Raw genomic sequence first — 19,372 nt, forward strand, 5'->3', positions numbered from 1 at the left:
CAAAATCAACTCCTAGAGCAGCTGGAGGTTTGGACGTTCAGAGTTTGGAGAAGGGAACCTCCTTCAGATCCTTCTTCTCCAGGCTGGCCTGAGCCGACTTCATCAGGTCCTGAGTCTGCAGCATGCTCATGTTCCAGCTCACCTGCACAACACACATAAGGTCAGACCAGGTCCAGCAAGACGACCCGCTTCTGTCTCACCATGTAGTCCAGACCCTCGGCCACGCTGTGGTCCCTCGAGTAGATCAGGTTAACTTTGGTTCCCTGCACGGCCACAGGACTGCGGGCGGCCATCTGCCCCGCCATCTCCAGCGCCGCCGCCATCATGGCGTCCTTGTCCGGGAACACACGGCTGCAGCAGAAATGCGTTCAAGAGAAACGTTCTGGGCTCGAGGGGCACAGGAAGTGGCTCACCTGACCAGGCCGCTACTCCGGGCCTCGTCCGAGAACATCTTCCTGGCGGTCAGCGCCAGCTCGTTCACCAGGCTGCAGGAGACACGGGTCACATGTGGGCAGAGCAGGACAGCGGCTGGTTTACCTGCGACTGCCGATGACTTTAGGAAGCCTCTGGAGGGTCCCCACATCCGCCGCCAGCCCCACGTCCACTTCCTGTGAGACAGGAAGTCTGCTGAGTGTCGCCGCTACTGACCTGCATATTCAGAGTCTTACCTTCACCTGGAACCAGGCGTCCTGCGTGCACAGACGCACGTCACACGCCGTGATCAAGTCCACGCCTAAGACCAGACAAATGACTTGAAAAAAAGTCTTCAACACCACGACTCAAACACCTGTTAACTTAATTGACCTTAAAATGCATCAAAATGTTGATTTGAACTTTAGTCTGGCTTTGAAGAATTTCACTGTTTAGCTGCTTCAACACAACACTCTCAATAGGTTGTTTTATGGTTGCAAATGCCACATGTTTGTGTGTCGGGAGCAACTTTGTGAGCGAAGAACCAGGACTTTACCTCCTCCCACACAGGCTCCATGGATGGCAACGATCACTGGCTTAGAACACTAAAAGAAACACGAGAAGAGCTGATGAAGCAAAACTTTTCCTCATGTAGTTTACTCTTCACAGATGATCTCAGCATCTACAACTATGACTCTGATAGAAACTCTTAGTGTCTCTTCTTGACCCTAAACAACACATGATGTTACCTCAAAGTATAGATGACATTAGGAGACGTAACCTTATGAAATAAACCAACATTTTGGGGGGAGGTTGACACTGCAGTTTAATATATTTGTTCAGGTTATCGGAGAAAAAAAAAATAAGCAAAACATTTAAGAATGAAACAAAAACAAAGACAGACTTGAAGTAAAACCATGGTGGTCGTCAAACTCTCACCTTCTCCAGCACCGTGAACGTCTCCTGGTACCTGCTGATGACCTTCCGGAGGTTCCAGGAGATCCGGGCCACGTCGTCGCCCTCCGGCTGCATGATGACGGCCGCCATGTCCATCAGGTCCAGACCTGGAGCAACGGGTTGGTTAGAGCGCTGAAGGTCAAGAGGCAGCGAGACTCACCTGAGGTGAAGACCCGTCCTGCTCCCGAGACCACGACCGCCCGGCAGTTTGGATCTGCTGAGATCTCATTGAAGCAGTCGATCATCTCGCTGGGTAGACAAGAACATGTTTGTCAACATGACCTTCATTTGGTTGCTAAGTGAAGATTAAAGGTCGACAGGAATCTCCAGGTACCTCCAGAATGCTTGGTTCATGGCGTTGAGTTTATTGGGACGGTTGAGCTCAACTTGTGTGACGAACTCCGCCGGGTGAGAGACGACCAGAGTGGTGAAGGGAGAGGCGGACGTCGACATCGCTCTGATCCCACTGTGGACCTGAAGACCTGCGACTGACACACACTGACGGTTACACACCAACACACAAGAGCTGGAGTCACAGCCGTCAAGTGAGCCGCCATCCAGCCGCAACTTAAAAAGAAAAACTTGCGCCTTTGTGAAGGTGTTACAATGAGAACAGAGTCTACAGACGTGTGTGAGACTGCGGTGGAAATATGAAATATTTATTTTCTGCTGATCTGTTATAATTTCCCGTTTATTAGTTTGTTGTCTTGCAATATAATTAAATTACGGTTGTTTAAATAATACTGACTTTTGACGTTATATTTGCTTAGAAAGCCGTTTGTGCACAATGTAGTTGACAAATATCTGACTTTACTTTCATATTCAGCAGGTTTTGAAGTATGAATAAACACAGTTTCATGTATTTTTACTGTAGAAATATTGATTTATTGTCAATTTAGTACAGTGTATTATTTGTTTATTAATACTTAAAAACTTGCTGAACATGAAAGAAAAGTCAGCTTTGTCAACTATTAAGGGTTATTTTTTATAATAAAATATAAAATACATTGTGCACAAACAGCTTTCTAAGAAAAATTACGTCATAAGTCAGTACTTCAATTATTTAAACAACCGTAATTTAATTATTTTGCAAGACAACAAAATAATAAACGGGAATTAATAAAAGACCAGCAGAAAATAGTTCCACAGCTTTTCTTCCAACAGTCTCACACATGTCTGCAGACTCTGGTCTCATCACGCAAATGTCGCATCAAATCTAGAACAGAAGTGTCTCTGGAATCTATTGAGAGAAAAGATACTTTAATGTCACCATATCAGAGGATTTTTGAGAATATATCAGTGATAGTTTCTTAGATCCTTCCGCGTGACTTCTCTCTCACTACCGTAACACCTTCACAACAGCGCAAGTGTTTTAAAGTTGCGGCTGCGGCTCACTTAACCGCTGTGCTGGAGTCGGACACACTATATTAAAAGTGACGACCTTATTACTATTCTTTCAATCAAATAAAACAGAATCACTCACATCTGGTGACGCTTGACCTGAAAATGGCCGACAACATATTCTTCTGCTCGACAAACCAACTTAAACAAACTGCATCCGCTCTTCGGGGTTAAACTTATAGTAGTTTAAAGGAGAAAATAAATGTTTTCAGCCTGCAGGTCGAGTGAGGTCTTTCTTCTTCTGCTGCTGTTCGTACGTTTCAATAAGCTCGCTGCCGCCACCGTGTGGTCATAAGTATTACTACGGCCAATATTTAACATGCAAATATATATATTTTGAACTAATTCAAATCATGCGTCTGTGAATTATCTTTTTGTGAATAGATAATTCTAAAACGGTCAAAACAGGAGTCCGTTCCGGTCGCTCCAACATGCCGTCACTTCCTGTTCCCAGGTCTTAATACTTCGCTTTGTGGGAGAAGGTGAAATTACTCTGCAGCCGGTAATTTCAGACGGAACGTAAATCTAGACAGGAAGTTGTTTCAGACGAGTGATTTTTTTAAACAGCGCCATTTTTAAATACCTGTTTGCGAGCATGTTTTTTAAACTAATCTGTAACACATTCAAATGGTAAAAAATCGTGATTAAATGTAATTAAACGGGGAGTTGAACGTTCAACACGCATTTATTTAATTTATAATTAAAAAGAACACAAGTAGTTAGTAAACAGCGCTTTAAAGATACTTCTGGCAGATAATGGATGATCTAATGATATCTGCTACGTAATGTGACTTAAATAAAATATAACATGTTTTTAACCCGTTCCATTTTTGTTTGTTTTCGTTGTTTATGTCCTGCAGCAAGGGTTACCATAAACAAGTACTTATTGTATTGCTATGAACTATTCACTCACTTGTTTATTTTTTACCATTAAAGAGAATCCCTTAATGTTTTTTAAGATAAAAGTTTTTGGCGTATTCTCAAAATCAAAAATAAATGAGTGTTTATTGGTATAAAATCCTGAACAGTTTACCAAACAGACACTGGAACACTGTACACAATATCTTGTCAGTGTCATTCTTCGTATCTGAATAAAACCAACATAAGGCTTAAATATAAGACACTTTCCACACTAGTTTTCATCTGATGTATTCATTTTTGAATTGCTGTGAAGATTCATTTGGATGTTAACAACACATGTATATTAATCACATTACTGAAAGACACACTGTTCATAAAACTTTATTTACATAAAACATCCAAACAACAAAAAGGAACAAACAAACATAACCCAAACTATGAAATAAAAAACGAATCTCTCTGTCATCATGGTTTTCTGTCCTGCAATGATCTGGTTAGACGTGGGTTCTACTTCATATTGGTGCTCCGCCCTCTAACGGCTTCGCTATTGGTTTACCCCGAGGCACCGCCTCGTCTCTGAGAAAGCTTAATGAACTCGCCACCCAGCAGGGGGCAGTCCACTTCCTATAAAGGCGGGAAACACCCGCCACACTTCCTCCTTTACAACTCGACCTCAGCTATTTGAACAAATCATAGCTACCCGCCCGTTTCGCATGTTGACGGTCAAGAAACTGCTCACAGGTGTTAGTCCAGGAGATTGGATGACATCTATCGACCTCACCGACGCGTACTTTCACATCGAAAGTACTTGCTTTTTGCCCTCGAGAATCGTGTGTTTCAATACACTCGGCTCCCGTTTGGCTACGCTCTGGCACCCAGGACCTTCACCAAGTGTGTGGACGACTGGTTGATCCTTGCCCGGTCAGAGGCAGAAAGTTACACTCACACACAGAAGGTGTTGAGCCATATTGCCACCCTGGGGTTCACGGTGAACCTCAGCAAGAGCACTCTGACTCCAGTTCAACAGTTAGTTTACCTGGGGGTATTGTTGAACATGGAGGAGGGATACGCGCGCCTCCCGGACGTGCGTATCCAGCCCATTCTCCGACTGACAACACAGTTGCTGGAAGCTCGGCGTCATGTGACAACAGCAGGCACTGTTATGTCCCTTCTGGGGCTCATGGCAGCAGCTTACACGGTAGTTCGGCTGTGCTTGCTGCATATGAGGGAGCTTCAGAGATGGTTTGGTCATTTCAAGCTAGACCTCAAGCGGGAACAGGGTCGAAAAGTGTGCCTTTCCGCTCAGGTTTTGCAGTTTGTGGGACTCTCTAGCCAACCTCAGACGGAGAGTTCCATTGGGTTGCGTCCTTCTTTACACTCAGGTGTTCACAGACGCTTCTCTGACAGGTTGGGGAGGCACCTCGGGTCAGGCCTACGCCAGCGGGGTAGACCAGTGTACAGTCACATAAACTGGCTAGAGCTAAAGGCAATTTACAACGTCCTGCTTCACCTCTCTCCCCAACTGTCACGGTCCAACGTCCTAGTGCTATCCGACAGCTCCACCGCCGTGGCGTACATAAATCGCTAAGTTGGAGCCAGATCCCCAGCCCTTCTGAGTGTGGCAAAGAAGATTTGGCTGTGGGCAGACAGTCACTTGCTTTCTCTCCGAGCTCAGCATGTACCGGGCGAGCTGAACACAGTAGCGGACAGACCGTCGGGTGGGGGCCGTCCACGACGAATGTGGTCTGTCTGAGGCAGTGGAGAGCCGAGATATGGTCTCGGTTTGGTCACCCGGTGGCAGACCTCTTCACCAGCAAGGAGAACTTCAGATGTCCTCTCTGGTTCTCCCTCAGGGCATCGGATTGCCCCCACTAGGCGTGGACGCCTTAGCCCACTTGAGTTGGCCGGCCGGACCACTGTTCGCCTTCCCTCCTCTGCGGCTCCTCCTCCCCTTAGTTCGGAGGACGAGGCGGGAGGGGCTGAGGTTAATACTGGTAGCGCCAGACTCCCTGGTGCGCATGGCGGTCAGGGACCCGTGGGCCATCCCCTGGGCCCCCGCTGCGCTGGGCCGGCCTCTCAAAGTGTGGCTCCTGCACGGGACGAGCTGAGCGGGACTTTGTCGACACGCAGGCTTTATGCCTCGAAGTGGGGGATTTTCTCCCGCTGGTGTGCAGACAGGTCCTTGGACCCCAGCTCCTGTTTGGTCTCTACTGTCCTGCCTTTCCTGCAACTTTTGCTGGATAGCGGACGGACTTTGGCGACACAGAGTGTTCGCATCAGCCATAGCAATGAGGCATGTCGGGTTGAGGGTGCTTCAGCTTTTTCTTACGGGGTGCCTGCAGGCTTCGACCTCCTGCAAGGCCTTCCAGCCCTCATTGGGATCTCCAGTTTGTACTGGACTCTCTCACAGGCCCGACCTTCTAGCCTCTTGACCAAGTCCCACTGGATATCTTGTCTTTCAAGGTATCGCTCCTTCTGACACTAACAACCACGAAGAGAGCGAGTGAGCTTTCTTTGTGCTCTCTCCACTAGCCCTGAGTGTCTTTCCTTGGCGTCGAGGAGTCTTCGGTGTCATTGCTGCGGGTGGCTGTGTTTAGGCGCTCTGATGCCCTATTCATCTGCCGCAGTAGATGCCGACGGGGTTAGGCGATCTCTCCCAGAGGTTTTCTCATTGGGTGAGATCGGCCATTATCCGGGCCTACCAAGCAGCGGGTGGATCCGCTCCTAACAGACTGAGGGCACATTCCACCCGTGGTGTGGCAGCCTCAGTGGCTCTTTCACGGGGTGTGGCAGCAGAGGAAATCTGCTCAGCTGCTTGTTGGGCGTCCACGTCAACCTTTGCTAAGGCCTATCTCCTCGACGTGACGGCGGGATCAGTAGCTCATACAGTTTTGAGTGCTGCTGTGCCCCCCTCGAGGCCCACGGCTCCAGTAGACTTGGATCCTGGGCCGGCGGGGCCCTAGCGATGCTGCTTCAGGAGCGGTGTCCAGCTGGGGGTACATTTATCCCATCAGGCTTCGCCTTGGGTTTAAACCAATAGCGAAGCGGTTAGAGGGCGGAGCACCAATATGAAGTAGAACCCCTGACTTATCTATCATAATCTCAGGTTCTACTAATTGGTGCGAAGCCCTCTAACCTCGTCGCCCATCGGCCGTCCTTCTCGCTGAGTTTTCAGTTGGAGGAAGTGCGGCGGGTGTTTCCCGCCTTTATAGGAAGTGGACTGCCCCCTGCTCGGTGGTGAGTTCATTAAGCTTTCTCAGAGACGAGGTGGTGACTTGGGGTTAACCAATAGCGAAGCGGTTAGAGGGCTTCGCACCAATTCGTAGAACCTGAGATTATGATGACTCAGGGGATATACTTGCTTTGTGGAGAAAAATGGTCAATGCAGAGTGTCACAGGTCGTTTATTCGCCGCTCCAAGTCAAACAAAATACAAGCTTTACGATCGATCAGGAGCACTTTCTCCCGCCGACTGTACAGGTCAATAGCCCCGGGAGAAAAGGTCTCGAACTTGTTAGATTAAAATAATGTAACTGAAAGAACTGATTCACCACCACCTTACCTAGAAGGTGGAAACCAAAATGTAAATCCACAAATGTCAAAAAAAAATCTTTGTAATCCTTATGCACAACTGTCTGATGAGTGTAATGTAATTTTTAATCCATCTTATAATTTAACTTTTAACTCTAGACACAAAAAATACAAAAGTTTTTGACACACAAACCAACTGAGATCCATTATTACCGGAACAGCTTCAGTTCAACAACATCCATCCAAGAGAAGCGCCGACACAGACGTGGATTTTATGGTTTTATTTTTTTTACAACAAAATTCTCCGGCTACAGCCGGAGTCGGAACATAAAGGCAATTGTTCAAATATAATTAAAATAAAAACCCTAAGATTCACTTCATGATGGAGGCAGCGGGAGAATTCAAATGTAACGACTTGACAAACGGACTAGAATGGGAGTTGACATGACCTGAACATGACAAGAGTGTGGAGGTGTTTCTTCGGGGTCTCAGTTGGTGTGCTGGACGGTGGAGAAGCAGAGTCTGAGCGTGTATGGATATGGACCGGCTGCAGGAGAGAAGACTGTTAGAGACCAGAGAATGGGTCGAATGACATTTTTAAGAACGTTGGCTCACTTGAGTTCTTCATCTGGTAGTGGTTCATGAGGGCTAGAGCTTCCATGGCGTCGTTGATGGACTCCCACTCCAGCAGACCTGAAGCACTGCGGTCACTTGGTGCGGCGCCACCTGGTGTCAGGGCGTAGACAGTGTCAGTACGATCATCTCTCTCAGGGAGAAACATTCACTCACTCTTTCCCGTGAACAGTTTGACATTGGCAGGGCTCTTCACTCCGAGCTCCTCACAGATCTGAAAGAGAAAAGGGAGTTCCTGAAACGTCCGGATCCAGGTCTTCACTCGCCCGGCTGGACCTGCTGACCCGAGAGAAGATCTCTGTGGTGGCGTCCGGCTGAGCGTTGAAGAAGTGTAGCACGTTGCTCGGGTGCTGGATGCCTGTCTTGGCTGCGTGTTCCGGAGACGTGAAGCGATTATTCCTGGAGCCGCGGAATTCCTTGAAGCTGCTGGAGTTGTCCTCCAGCTCGTAGCTCTGCCTTTGAACGATGGCCTGCTGCTTGGACACGCTGTGGAGGAAACAAACGCTCGTCAGGGCTAGAAACACATACTCTTAAGAACATCTGTCAGAGGGAAAAGTTGAGAGACAAGAACATCAGGCTGCCTCACCAGACGTTGAGCTTCTGTCCAAACAGGAAGTTGTTGTTGAGATGAGTGATGGCGCGGTCGACCGCATAACAGTCGCCCATCTCCACCATGGCCGCCCCGGGCTTGCTCTTTATGAACTTCACCTGAACAAGAAATGCACATTTCAACTTGTATCATGGTACGTATTAAGAACAAACACCTGGTAAAATCCATCGACACACAGCATCAGTGCTGAGCTCAATGAGAGGGAGTGAAATAAAGAGTGAAATAAAGAGCGACCGAGGAAGAAGGTGCAGTGTTAATTCTTGCTGGTACTGACCCGCTCCACATTCCCATAGAGACAGAAGATGTTGAAGACAAGGTCTGCATTCATTTTGTTGTCCAGCCCGTAGACCATAACCACGGGTGAGTCCGAGCGGGCTCCGTACTCGCCGGGAGGGGGTGGAGGTGGTCCGTAACTGGGCCCGTAGCCCGTTCTCCCGCCACGACCCCTCGCCGGCGGACCCATACGTCGGTTCTCGTAGGGCGCAGTTTCATAGCTTTTGTCGTAGCCGTGGTAACCACCTTCAAACAAGCTCTAGTTAGCGACCCGTTTCTGTCTTTCCCAAGAACTTTTTCACTAATAAGTAATTAAGTAAGGAAAGGTTATTTGTAAAGAGCCTTTCTAGACCAATACTCACTGTACTCTGGAGGGTGGTCTCCCAGCAGCGCCGGCTGTCTCGGTCTCTTGTTTGTGTTGGCAGCTCCGTCTTCTGCGAGGAGAGGGGGGGGCGGAGGGGAGAAGAGGTCATGGAGTGTGAGTGAAACAAGCCGACAGACTCCTGGTTCTATGTCAGTTAGCTTTGACTGGTCAGAGGTTTGTCTGACTTGTAACTCTGGATGTGGTGGAGATTTTCCTCGTCATATGTGCGCGTCTGGATCAGAGCGATCCCTGACGACAGCGAGAGGCGTTGGACCCACAAGCACATGTCAGTGTTAAGTGGAGCTAAAGCGAGTCAACGGCATTGATGGTTTTAAAAAAACGTGAACACTGTAGTCCTCTTGAGATGAGAGATAAGAAAACATTTCCTCCACGAGTGTTTTCACAGATGATAAACTCAATATTGTGAGTTTATCATCTTTGTTTTTGGACACAAATGTGTTTTGCCAAAGGGAGACTTTTATAAAGTGTCCACTTAAAACACAAATATAGTTGAAATCAGTATAACTAACTTTAAATTCTGTTCACTGCTGATCTGATCCAAATTTCATGATGCATCTGAAAACTCATCAGGACAAACTGCAGAAGTCGGAGCTAATATAATTGTTGTAGTTTCTTGCGTGAACAGTTGTGACACGGAAAAAGTCATTTAGTTTTGTCGCCCATGACTTCTAGATGCAAGATGAGAATTTTTTGAAAACTAAAGTTCTTCCGATTAAGTTCTGAGTTCCTGCTTTGTCAAAGAACACTTAAACACATCTGACATTGTTCCTACAGTGAAATCCTTGACCAGGTAGAACAGAGGAAGATGTTTGGGACAACAAAAGTTTTTAAAAGATGGCGTGTGACGACACGTCAGAACAGTGTCCAGGTCCAACGGAAAACCGACCTGCATGTCAGTGTTCTTTGACACTAACCATAAGTTATCACAGTCAAATCATGGGAAGACCTTTTAAAAATGCAGGTTTTGTGCAAAGACCGGACTTGATTTCTGAATGTTTGGCGTCAAGATGGCTGCGCGGAGGACGCAAATATTTGTCTTATGTTTTTAAACCTCCAAAAACGTGTGTGCAGACACGTTCCCGTCTCTCACAGCAACAATAGTCATAATGCCACTTTTAAAAAGAGCTGAACAAAAGATAGATTTATGCTGGACCAGGTGCACATGTTGAGGTCAACACAGTTATGGTTTCAAATTAAGTTTACATCATTAACATACTGCCTAAACAAAACAAACAGTCGCTAAAACAGTCGCTCTCTAAATAATATTTGGGACAACAAGAGCTTTTAAAAGATGTCGTGTGAATGAACTCATTTTAAAATATTGAAAAAAGGAGAGCCTGAAATTCAACGCAATACAATGTTATTAGAAACTTCTAGAATCTTTCTTATTCTATTGTATCTTCATTTAGATTCAAACCCAGGGGTCTGTAAAAAGTCCTTTTTGGGTCAAAATGATTTGCTGTAACCAAGGTCCTACAGGTTAAGTAAGTAAGTAAGTAAGTAATATTTATTTATATAGCGCTTTTCGAGACCAGGGTCACAAAGCGCTTTAACAATCAAAACAATACTCAAAACAGTACATACTTCAAAGATCAAGACAACACCGAGAACAACAAGTTCGAGAAATTCAAGGAAAAGCCTGAACAAATAGAAACGTCTTAAGATGTTTCTTAAAGGAGTCAGTAGACTCCATCAAGCGCAAAGAGAGAGGAAGATTGTTCCAAAGCAAAGACTAGGAGCAACAGCCTGAAAAGATTTCTCTCCTCTGGTCCTGAGCCGTGTGCGTGGAACCATCAGTAGATTCTGATCCACAGACCTCAGAGACCGAGCTGGGGTGTAAGGCTGGATCAGATCAGTGATGTAAGGAGGAGCCTGACCATGAATAGCTCTGAAAGTAAGAACCAGAATTTTAAAGTTGATCCTGAAAGAAACTGGAAGCCAGTGAAGAGTTTTAAGGATCGGAGAAATGTGAGTTCTCCTACTTGAGCGGGTCAGAATTCTCGCTGCAGAGTTCTGAATCAACTGCAGACGAGACAGATCCTTCTTGTTAAGACATGAAAACAAACTGTTACAATAGTCCAGACGAGAAGAAACAAACGCATGGATTACAAGCTCCAGATCATGTTGTGACAACATTTTCCTAAGTTTAGAGATTTTTCTCAGTTGAAGGAAACCGTTTCTGGTCAGTTTTCTGCAGTGTTGAACAAGAGACATGTCTTTATCAAATACAACACCCAGGTTTCTCAGGCTCAGTTTGACAGACTGACCTAAGTCACCCAAGTACTGACTCAACCCTGGAATCTTATCATCAGGAGCAATCACCAGAGTTTCAGTTTTGTCCACATTAAGCTGTAAAGTGTTTTCACTCAGCCATTGTTTGATTTCTAGCAAACAATTGACTAAGCTGTTCAGCCTTTGGGGCTCAGTTGGGTCAAAAGAGCAGTAGAGCTGGATGTCATCAGCAAAAATGTGATAAGAAACATCTGGAAATCTCTGAATGATTTTACCAAGGGGAATCAAGTACAGCAAAAACAATAAAGGACCCAGAACAGAACCTTGAGGGACTCCACACAACAGATCTGCCGATTCAGACCTCATTTGATTGGCAGATACACTAAAACTGCGCCCAGAAAGGTAAGATGAGAACCATTCTAACACAGACCCAGACAGTCCCACTTCATCCCTTAGTCTTCTCAGCAGGATCTGGTGATCAACTGTGTCAAAGGCTGACGACAGATCCAAGAGAACCAGAACAGTGAATTTACCAGAGTCAGCCGACATCATGATGTCACTGGACACTTTCAATAAAGCTGTCTCCGTAGAGTGATGTTTACGGAAGCCAGACTGAAACTTCTCATGGATGTTGCTCTGATCCAGGAACAAAGACAGCTGCTCGGACACCACCTTCTCCAAGATCTTGGACAAGAAAGGGAGCTTAGAAATAGGCCTGAAATTACTGAGGTCAGTTGGGTCTAAGCCTGGTTTTTTGAGCAGAGGCTCCACAATGGCATGTTTAAATGCATTGGGAAAAACCCCTGTGGAAAGGGAGAGGTTCACCATATTGGTAACCCAGGGGCCAATTACATCAAATACTTTGATAAAAAGCCTACAAGGAAGGACGTCATCTGAGCAAGAGGAGGGTTTCATCTTGTTCACTAGTGCCGAAATATCACCCAAAGATACAGCAGTGAAGGATGACCAAGAGGAGGAGATGGGCTCAGAGACAGTAGGGGTTCCCAACAAAGGGGGAGAGATTTTCTCTTTGATCAATTTAATTTTGTCAATGAAAAATCTCAACAATGCATTGCTGTCAGCTTCACAGAAGACCGGCGTGATTTGAGGAGCAGGAGACACGAGAGAATTAATCGTGTCAAACAAAACTTTGGGGTTTTTCCTATTTGCTGCTACCAGTTTTCTGATGTAATCAGATCTAGCAGTTTCTACCATCTCATTGTAAGAAGTCAACAGATCCCTGAGGTGAAGTCTGTGCACCTCAAGTTTAGTAGACTTCCAGAGACGCTCAGTCTTTCGACAAAGTCTCTTCAGACTCAGGAGATCTTCATTTGTCCAAGGGCACCGTTTTTTATGAATTTTCAAGTTCGATTTAACAGGTGCCACTTGATCCAGTATTTCAACACAATGATCAGTGTAACAGTGAATCAAACTGTCCACATCTGGACAGTCATCAAAGGAAAGACGGTCAAACATAGCAGAAAAACTGTCTGCAGTATCGGCTGAGATGACACGCCTCTGAGACTTAACTTTCAAAGGCTTAGGTTCAGGGATGAAGTCCAGGTTGAACAAGACAAGAGAATGATCACTCAGATGGACATCATGTACAGATACATTAGAAATGTTCAGGCCAAGAGTAAAAACTAAGTCTAAAATGTGGCCTTTTTGATGAGTGGGTTCAGAAACATGTTGCTCAAAATTAAAGGCTTCAGTTAAAGTTAAAAGTTCTTTAGCAGAACACGATGTGACGTCATCAACATGAAGATTAAAGTCTCCAAGAATAAGAACAGATTCCATCTGAATAATGGAAGATAAGAAGTCACTAAAGTCTTTCAAGAACACCGCCGCAGGACCAGGCGGGCGGTAGATTGACACACAATAGAAAGGTCTTGTAGAACCAACCAAGATCATCTGAGACTCAAAAGAAGTGAATTCCTGTGTCTGAATCACTTTGCAAGAACAACTCTCCCTAAAAACAGTAGCAAGACCTCCTCCACGACCAGAGAGGCGAGGCTTCCCCAGGACAGCGCTCCCTACTGGACAGAGTTCGTTCAGATGAATAAACTCTTCCTCTCTCTGCCAAGTCTCAGAAAGACATAATAAATCCAAATTAACTCTTGTGAAAAGATCATTAAGAATAAAGGATTTATTAGTAATGGAGCGAACATTAAGAAGTCCCACATTCAGCACCGATGACGTCACTGACGACGCCGCGTCACTGACAGGCGCGCAGAGCGGGATCTTTTGAAGCGAACAGCGGTCACGTGGGTACCAGCTGTCACTGAAGTTCAACTCGGTTGTAAAAGCCGAATTAAAGAGAGGAAATGAAAAAATCTTACCACCTTTCGTTGAGGTCTGGACAGACGGCAGCGCTGATGTGTCGTCACACACAGTGAGAGGGATGTCGATCAAACATCGATGACGTTCGATGACATCAGAGTTGTTCCGAGCGATCGCGACTGCGCGTCTCATCCTGACCTGAACTCCAGCCCGACTCGATCCCTTGTGGAAATCGCCCGGTACTCGAGAGATCAAACGATATTCCACAGAGTCCGAGTCGATGAGAAGCGGAGCCGGAAACATATTCACCGGACGTTGGTAACGGTCGCGGTTATAATCTTCCATCGACTCTCTGATGTTGAAAAGAGCATCACGATCATAGATCCGAGATGCTTGAGACATATCTTTAGTGATATGAGCATAATATCCGGACAAATAGTCGTTAAAACGACTGTTTTTGGCAATTATTCCAACCGATCGAGCATGTACATTTTAACCAATGAGGTTTCAGCTAAAACAAGCAACACCAGACTGACGATCAACTGATTACACTCCTTAGACTCCTGTGTCCTCTTGATCGGTTGGAACAAAAACCTGCACACCCTGCGGCCCTTGAGGACCGAGTTTGCCCACCCCTGGTCTTTCAATCAAGATCCCAGTTAAAGTATCCTCTGTTCAGTGGCATGATGAGAGAAGGTCCGCATGTTAAACACACCACAGTGTCAGCCAAACAAACTGCTGGAGGTGGTACCTGTCGCGTCCACCGCCGGTGTGGTGTAGTCCCAGGTGTCCCGGTCATTCTTGAACACCTTCAGACGAGTGGGCTTAAGAAACGAGAGGAAGTTGTGTGTATTAAATGGAGGACAGGTTAAGTATTTTAAGGAGTTTACATACGTTTATATTTGTACCTTTGCATATTCAATCTTGAGTGTGCAGCAACCCGAGTAAATATCTGCTCCGTTCAGTGACGCTCTGGCACGCTGGGCACTTTGCACAGAGTCGAATGTGATGGAAAAATTAAGGACAAAAACCGGAAATAGTTGGTTCCGTGCCAGAAAAAAAAACACATCATGGAATACTCAACATATTTGTCAAACACCAAACAAGTTCTCTTCATGAAAAAGCACTTCTAGCTGATGACTGATCCGACTGTAAGGATATTCAACCATCGCCTTGTTTTTATGGAAGATTGTGATTCTCTGCACACACCCACAGTTGTTGAAGATGGTGTAGAGTACATCCTGCAAGGAGAACAGAGACGTGTCACACTATACACACTATACAATACAGCGACAATACACTTCAGTAAGTATTTGTGTCTACATTAAATAAAAGCTGTACCACCAACGATTTAATGCAAAAGGATTCAACTCTCGACCACACTGGCTTCATTTACCGTTGTGATGGGATATTTCAGGTTCATGATGGTGAGAAATAAAACGTTGTTCACGCCCACAGGACTGCGGGCGACCATCTGCCCCGCCATCTCCAGCGCCGCCGCCATCATGGCGTCCTTGTCCGGGAACACACGGCTGCAGCAGAAATGCGTTCAAGAGAAAAGTTCTGGGCTCGAGGGGCACAGGAAGTGGCTCACCTGACCAGGCCGCTACTCCGGGCCTCGTCCGAGAACACCTTCCTGGCAGTCAGCGCCATATCGTTCACCAGGCTGCAGGAGACACGGGTCACATGTGGGCAGAGCAGGACAGCGGCTGGTTTACCTGCGACTGCCGATGACTTTAGGAAGCCTCTGGAGGGTCCCCACATCCGCCGCCAGCTCCACGTCCCCTTCCTGTGAGACAGGAAGTCTGCTGAGTGTCGCCGCTACTGACCTGCATATTCAGAGTCTTACCTTCACCTGGAACCAGGCGTCCTGCGTGCACAGACGCACGTCACACGCCGTGATCATGTCCACGCCTAAGACCAGACAAATGACTTTAAACAACCTCAAGTCTTCAACACCACGACTCAAACAACTGTTAACTTAATTGACCTTAAAATGCATCAAAACGTTGATTTGAACTTTAGTCTGGCTTTGAAGAATTTCACTGTTTAGCTGCTTCAACGCAACACTCTCAATAGGTGGCGCTCATTGTTTTATGGTTTAGTGTCGGGAGCAACTTTGTGAGCGAAGAACCAGGACTTTACCTCCTCCCACACAGGCTCCATGGATGGCAACGATCACTGGCTTAGAACACTAAAAGAAACACGAGAAGAGCTGATGAAGCAAAACTTTTCCTCATGTAATTTACTCTTCACAGATAATCTCAGCATCTACAACTATGACTCTGATAGAAACTTTTAGTTTTAGTGTCTCTTCTTGACCCTAAACAACACATGATGTTACCTCAAAGTATAGATGACATTAGGAGACGTAACCTTATGAAATAGTTCTGCAGTTTAATATAATATATATACTTTTTCATATTAAACTATATTTGTTCAGGTTATCGGAGAAAAAAAAAAGCAAAAAATTTAATGATGAAACACCAAGACAGACTTGAAGTAAAACCATGGTGGTCGTCAAACTCTCACCTTCTCCAGCACCGTGAACGTCTCCTGGTACCTGCTGATGACCTTCTGGAGGTTCCAGGAGATCCGGGCCACGTCGTCGCCCTCCGGCTGCATGATGACGGACGCCATGTCCATCAGGTCCAGACCTGGAGCAACAGGTTAGTTAGAGCGCTGATGGTCATCTGAAGGTCAAGAGGCAGCGAGACTCACCTGAGGTGAAGACCTGTCCTGCTCCCGAGACCACGACCGCCCGGCAGTTTGGATCTGCTGAGATCTCATTGAAGCAGTCGATCATCTCGCTGGGTAGACAAGAACACGTTTGTCATCATGACCTCAAATATGACCTCTTCATTTGGCCACTGCAGACCAGTGTGTTAACTCATGTTAACTCATGCTCACACATTTTCTGGAAGATACCGTCACTTGAAAAACTAGTTCAAAGAAGTGATTTCTATGAAAGAGGTTTTGGATGTTGAGCTCTGGCTCTTCTGACATGTTGCGAAGTGCAGTCCTTCATTGTTCTGCACATGCATGACTTATGGAATATTCCTTCCTTTTCAGAATCTTCGTATTTTCAGATCATATTTAGATAGTTTTAAATAATGTTCCCTGCATTTCACGTCAAATTCCACAAATATCTTTGAGCATAAACAATTTTTTAATAAAAATAAATAATGAATTAAGGTTTCTTCTCTCTTGATGAACATATTTCAACTGTGTTCATTTGGTGTCAACGAAGCTGTAGATGATCTTGTTTTGACAGATTAAATAAAAGTAGAATTGAATTGGTCCAAAAAAAAAAAACAGATCTGACAAGATTAAGGGTCGCAGGGAATCTCCAGGTACCTCCAGAATGCTTGGTTCATGGCGTTGAGTTTTGTGGGACGGTTGAGCTCCACGTGTGTGACGAACTCCGCCGGGTGAGAGACGACCAGAGTGGTGAAGGGAGAGGCGGACGTCGACATCGCTCTGATTCCATTGTGGACCTGAAGACCTGTGCGATTGACACACACTGACAGTTACGCACCAACACACAAGAGCTTGAGTCGGACACACACTATATTAAAAAGTGACGACCTTGTTACTATTCTTTCAATCAAATAAAAAAGAATCACTCACATCTGGTGACGCTTGACCTGAAAATGAGCGACAACATCTTCTTCTGCTGGACAAGCAAACCTAAACAAACGGCATCAGCTCTTCGGGATTAAACTTATAGTTTAAAAGAAAAAATAAATGTGTTCAGCCTGCAGGTCGAGTAAGGTCTTTCTTCTTCTGCTGCTGCTCGTACGTTTCAATAAGGTCACTACGAGCTTCCGCCACCGTGTGGTCATAAGTATTACTACGGCCGTTATTTAATATGCAAATATATATATTTTGAACGAATTCAAATCACGCGTCTGTGAATTATTTTTTGTAAATAGATAAATCACTGACTTATTTTCCAATTATATTTCAATTAAGTCCGTTTTGTCTTTTCTATTGTCTAGCTGAGCTTTGGGCAACTTTTGAAAGATAAAAGCATTTATCTTAATTTCGTCCCGTCTTTCCTCAGTGCAGAAATAATTTTTCGACTTTTTTGATGAATGGCGTGAATTATTAGCAAGTATAAAATGAAGAGCAATTTCTTTATCTTTTAACGTGAAGTTTAGCATCCTGTGGCTTTGCTAGGGTTAGGCCAATGTAATTTTTAATCCATCATGTAATTTAACTTTTTCTAGACACAAAAAATACAAAAGTTTTTGACACACAAACAAACTGATTGAGATCCATTATTACCGGAACAGCTGCAGTTCAACAACATCCATCCAAGAGAAGCACCGACACAGATGTAGTAGTTTTATATTCCCTATAAAAAGGTTTATTTTCAGAACATCTAAGTTCTGGTAGATTTAACTTTAAAATTGCCTCTAGGTAAGATTTACCTGAAGAAAAGGGACACCACCCTTGTTTTATAGTGCAAGGGAAACTATTACATTTACGTGAATAATAATTAATTAACTGGCCTAATTAATTAACTATGAAACACTAGTTTTTATCAATGTCATTTAACTGAAGTTTACTACTTTTTGTCGTGATTATCTATTCTTTACTGTTAGATTGGAAATTATTATACACTATACGTACGCGCCATACTTAAATTGATGCTAAAAGATAATCAAAATATAAAGTATAAGTTACAAGCTTCATCTAAGAGCTTAAACGTTTGAATACACATTCACAATCAACATTTCACTCCAGACTGATACACTGTTTCAAGAAAAGCTTGGAGCAGACTTAGAGCCATAACAGCGATTACTTGAACATCTGTCCGTCTGCCCGTTTCACACATGGGGGCGTGAAACAAAGATCATCTCTTAAATTGACCGTTAATTACACCAGAATAGAGACGCGAACAACGACGTGACGTTTTATAAATTTATGTAAAAAGGGATGAATAATGAATGACAAAAATGAGTATTTTATGGTAAGTTTCGGAACTGGGAATAAAAACGGAAAAGGGAAAAGAATCGTGTACGAAATCTTACTAGACTACCCGCATATTAAACAACCCAGACACAAATCAATTTGTTCAAGATGAAGTGATCAGCTTCTTACTTGACGGTAGATGTTGAATTGAGGTTTAGGCAGCAGCTGGGGACCAGATGAAGGTGGCAAGCGGGTGGATGAGGATGAGACGGTCAGGAACGAGGGGATCAAAAGTTCTTTCGACGAGGGGGCAAAGCTATTGCGTTCGGTCCACCGAACGTTCCGATAAATCACAGTGTCGGCTTCCTTGTTGTAGACACCTCACGTGAACGCGCTGAACGCCTGGAATGTTCACTTCGCTGAGGGAAAGTCTTTAGGTCAGGAACTCTTTCTTCTTACGGGAGGTAAGGATGATTCACGGGCTGCTTGCTTCTTGATGGAGATTCGCAGTCTGGGGGACGTGCTGCGAATATTGGAATAATCGGACCAATCTGGTCGAGATTACAAAGAAACTCACAAAACTTTTCGGAGTCTGGAAGGATGCTGGAAGCGGGTCCTTAAGCGCGGTCCTCAGTTTGACGGAGTTCGTCTTGAAGGCAGTTGGTGAAGACCCAGTTTATCATGCGGGAGGTGATAAACTCTGATGTTACGAGGTACACCCTGATGTAAAGAGGTACGCTCTTTCTTTTGGAGGAAACAACACGATTTTCTCCAAGTTGAACACAGTTCTTATGTTGAAACTTAGTGATCGTAAAAAGGTGCAAAACCCTTATGATTGGTTGACGTTTCTTTGGCGGGAAAAGGGCCTTCCAGACTGAC

General features: G+C 45.0%; 2 protein-coding genes across 3 annotated transcripts; both read right to left on the bottom strand.

The window, feature by feature from the left end:
• Position 1: 1 nt before the first annotated feature.
• On the bottom strand, positions 2 to 3,125 carry ech1 (enoyl CoA hydratase 1, peroxisomal). 2 transcript variants are annotated; one of them, XM_087796523.1, is made up of 10 exons: positions 2,852 to 3,125; positions 1,703 to 1,850; positions 1,529 to 1,617; positions 1,351 to 1,475; positions 968 to 1,016; positions 669 to 733; positions 538 to 608; positions 414 to 485; positions 201 to 351; positions 2 to 142 (listed from the first exon to the last, which is right to left on the bottom strand). In XM_087796523.1, exons 1-10 carry the CDS (start codon positions 2,886 to 2,888, stop codon positions 38 to 40), a joined length of 912 nt encoding a protein of 303 aa, XP_087652649.1. In that variant the 5' UTR covers positions 2,889 to 3,125; the 3' UTR covers positions 2 to 37. The 2 variants fall into 2 exon arrangements, with proteins under 2 accessions (XP_087652649.1, XP_087652648.1); XM_087796522.1 differs by having other exon boundaries at positions 1,703 to 1,856; positions 2,852 to 3,124.
• A 4,301-nt stretch (positions 3,126 to 7,426) lies between these two features.
• Positions 7,427 to 17,342, bottom strand: LOC148075336 (heterogeneous nuclear ribonucleoprotein L-like). Its single transcript, XM_087796521.1, has 19 exons — positions 17,204 to 17,342; positions 16,931 to 17,078; positions 16,295 to 16,383; positions 16,106 to 16,230; positions 15,719 to 15,767; positions 15,423 to 15,487; positions 15,292 to 15,362; positions 15,168 to 15,239; positions 14,970 to 15,105; positions 14,733 to 14,814; positions 14,482 to 14,576; positions 14,325 to 14,397; positions 9,039 to 9,110; positions 8,678 to 8,922; positions 8,380 to 8,501; positions 8,078 to 8,279; positions 7,950 to 8,007; positions 7,776 to 7,886; positions 7,427 to 7,707 (listed from the first exon to the last, which is right to left on the bottom strand). Exons 1-19 carry the CDS (start codon positions 17,238 to 17,240, stop codon positions 7,649 to 7,651), a joined length of 1,911 nt encoding a protein of 636 aa, XP_087652647.1. The 5' UTR covers positions 17,241 to 17,342; the 3' UTR covers positions 7,427 to 7,648.
• Positions 17,343 to 19,372: the final 2,030 nt, after the last annotated feature.

This window comes from Callionymus lyra, chromosome 7 (assembly GCF_982586985.1).
Source record: "Callionymus lyra chromosome 7, fCalLyr1.hap1.1, whole genome shotgun sequence".
In the NCBI taxonomy this organism is placed as follows: domain Eukaryota; kingdom Metazoa; phylum Chordata; class Actinopteri; order Syngnathiformes; family Callionymidae; genus Callionymus; species Callionymus lyra.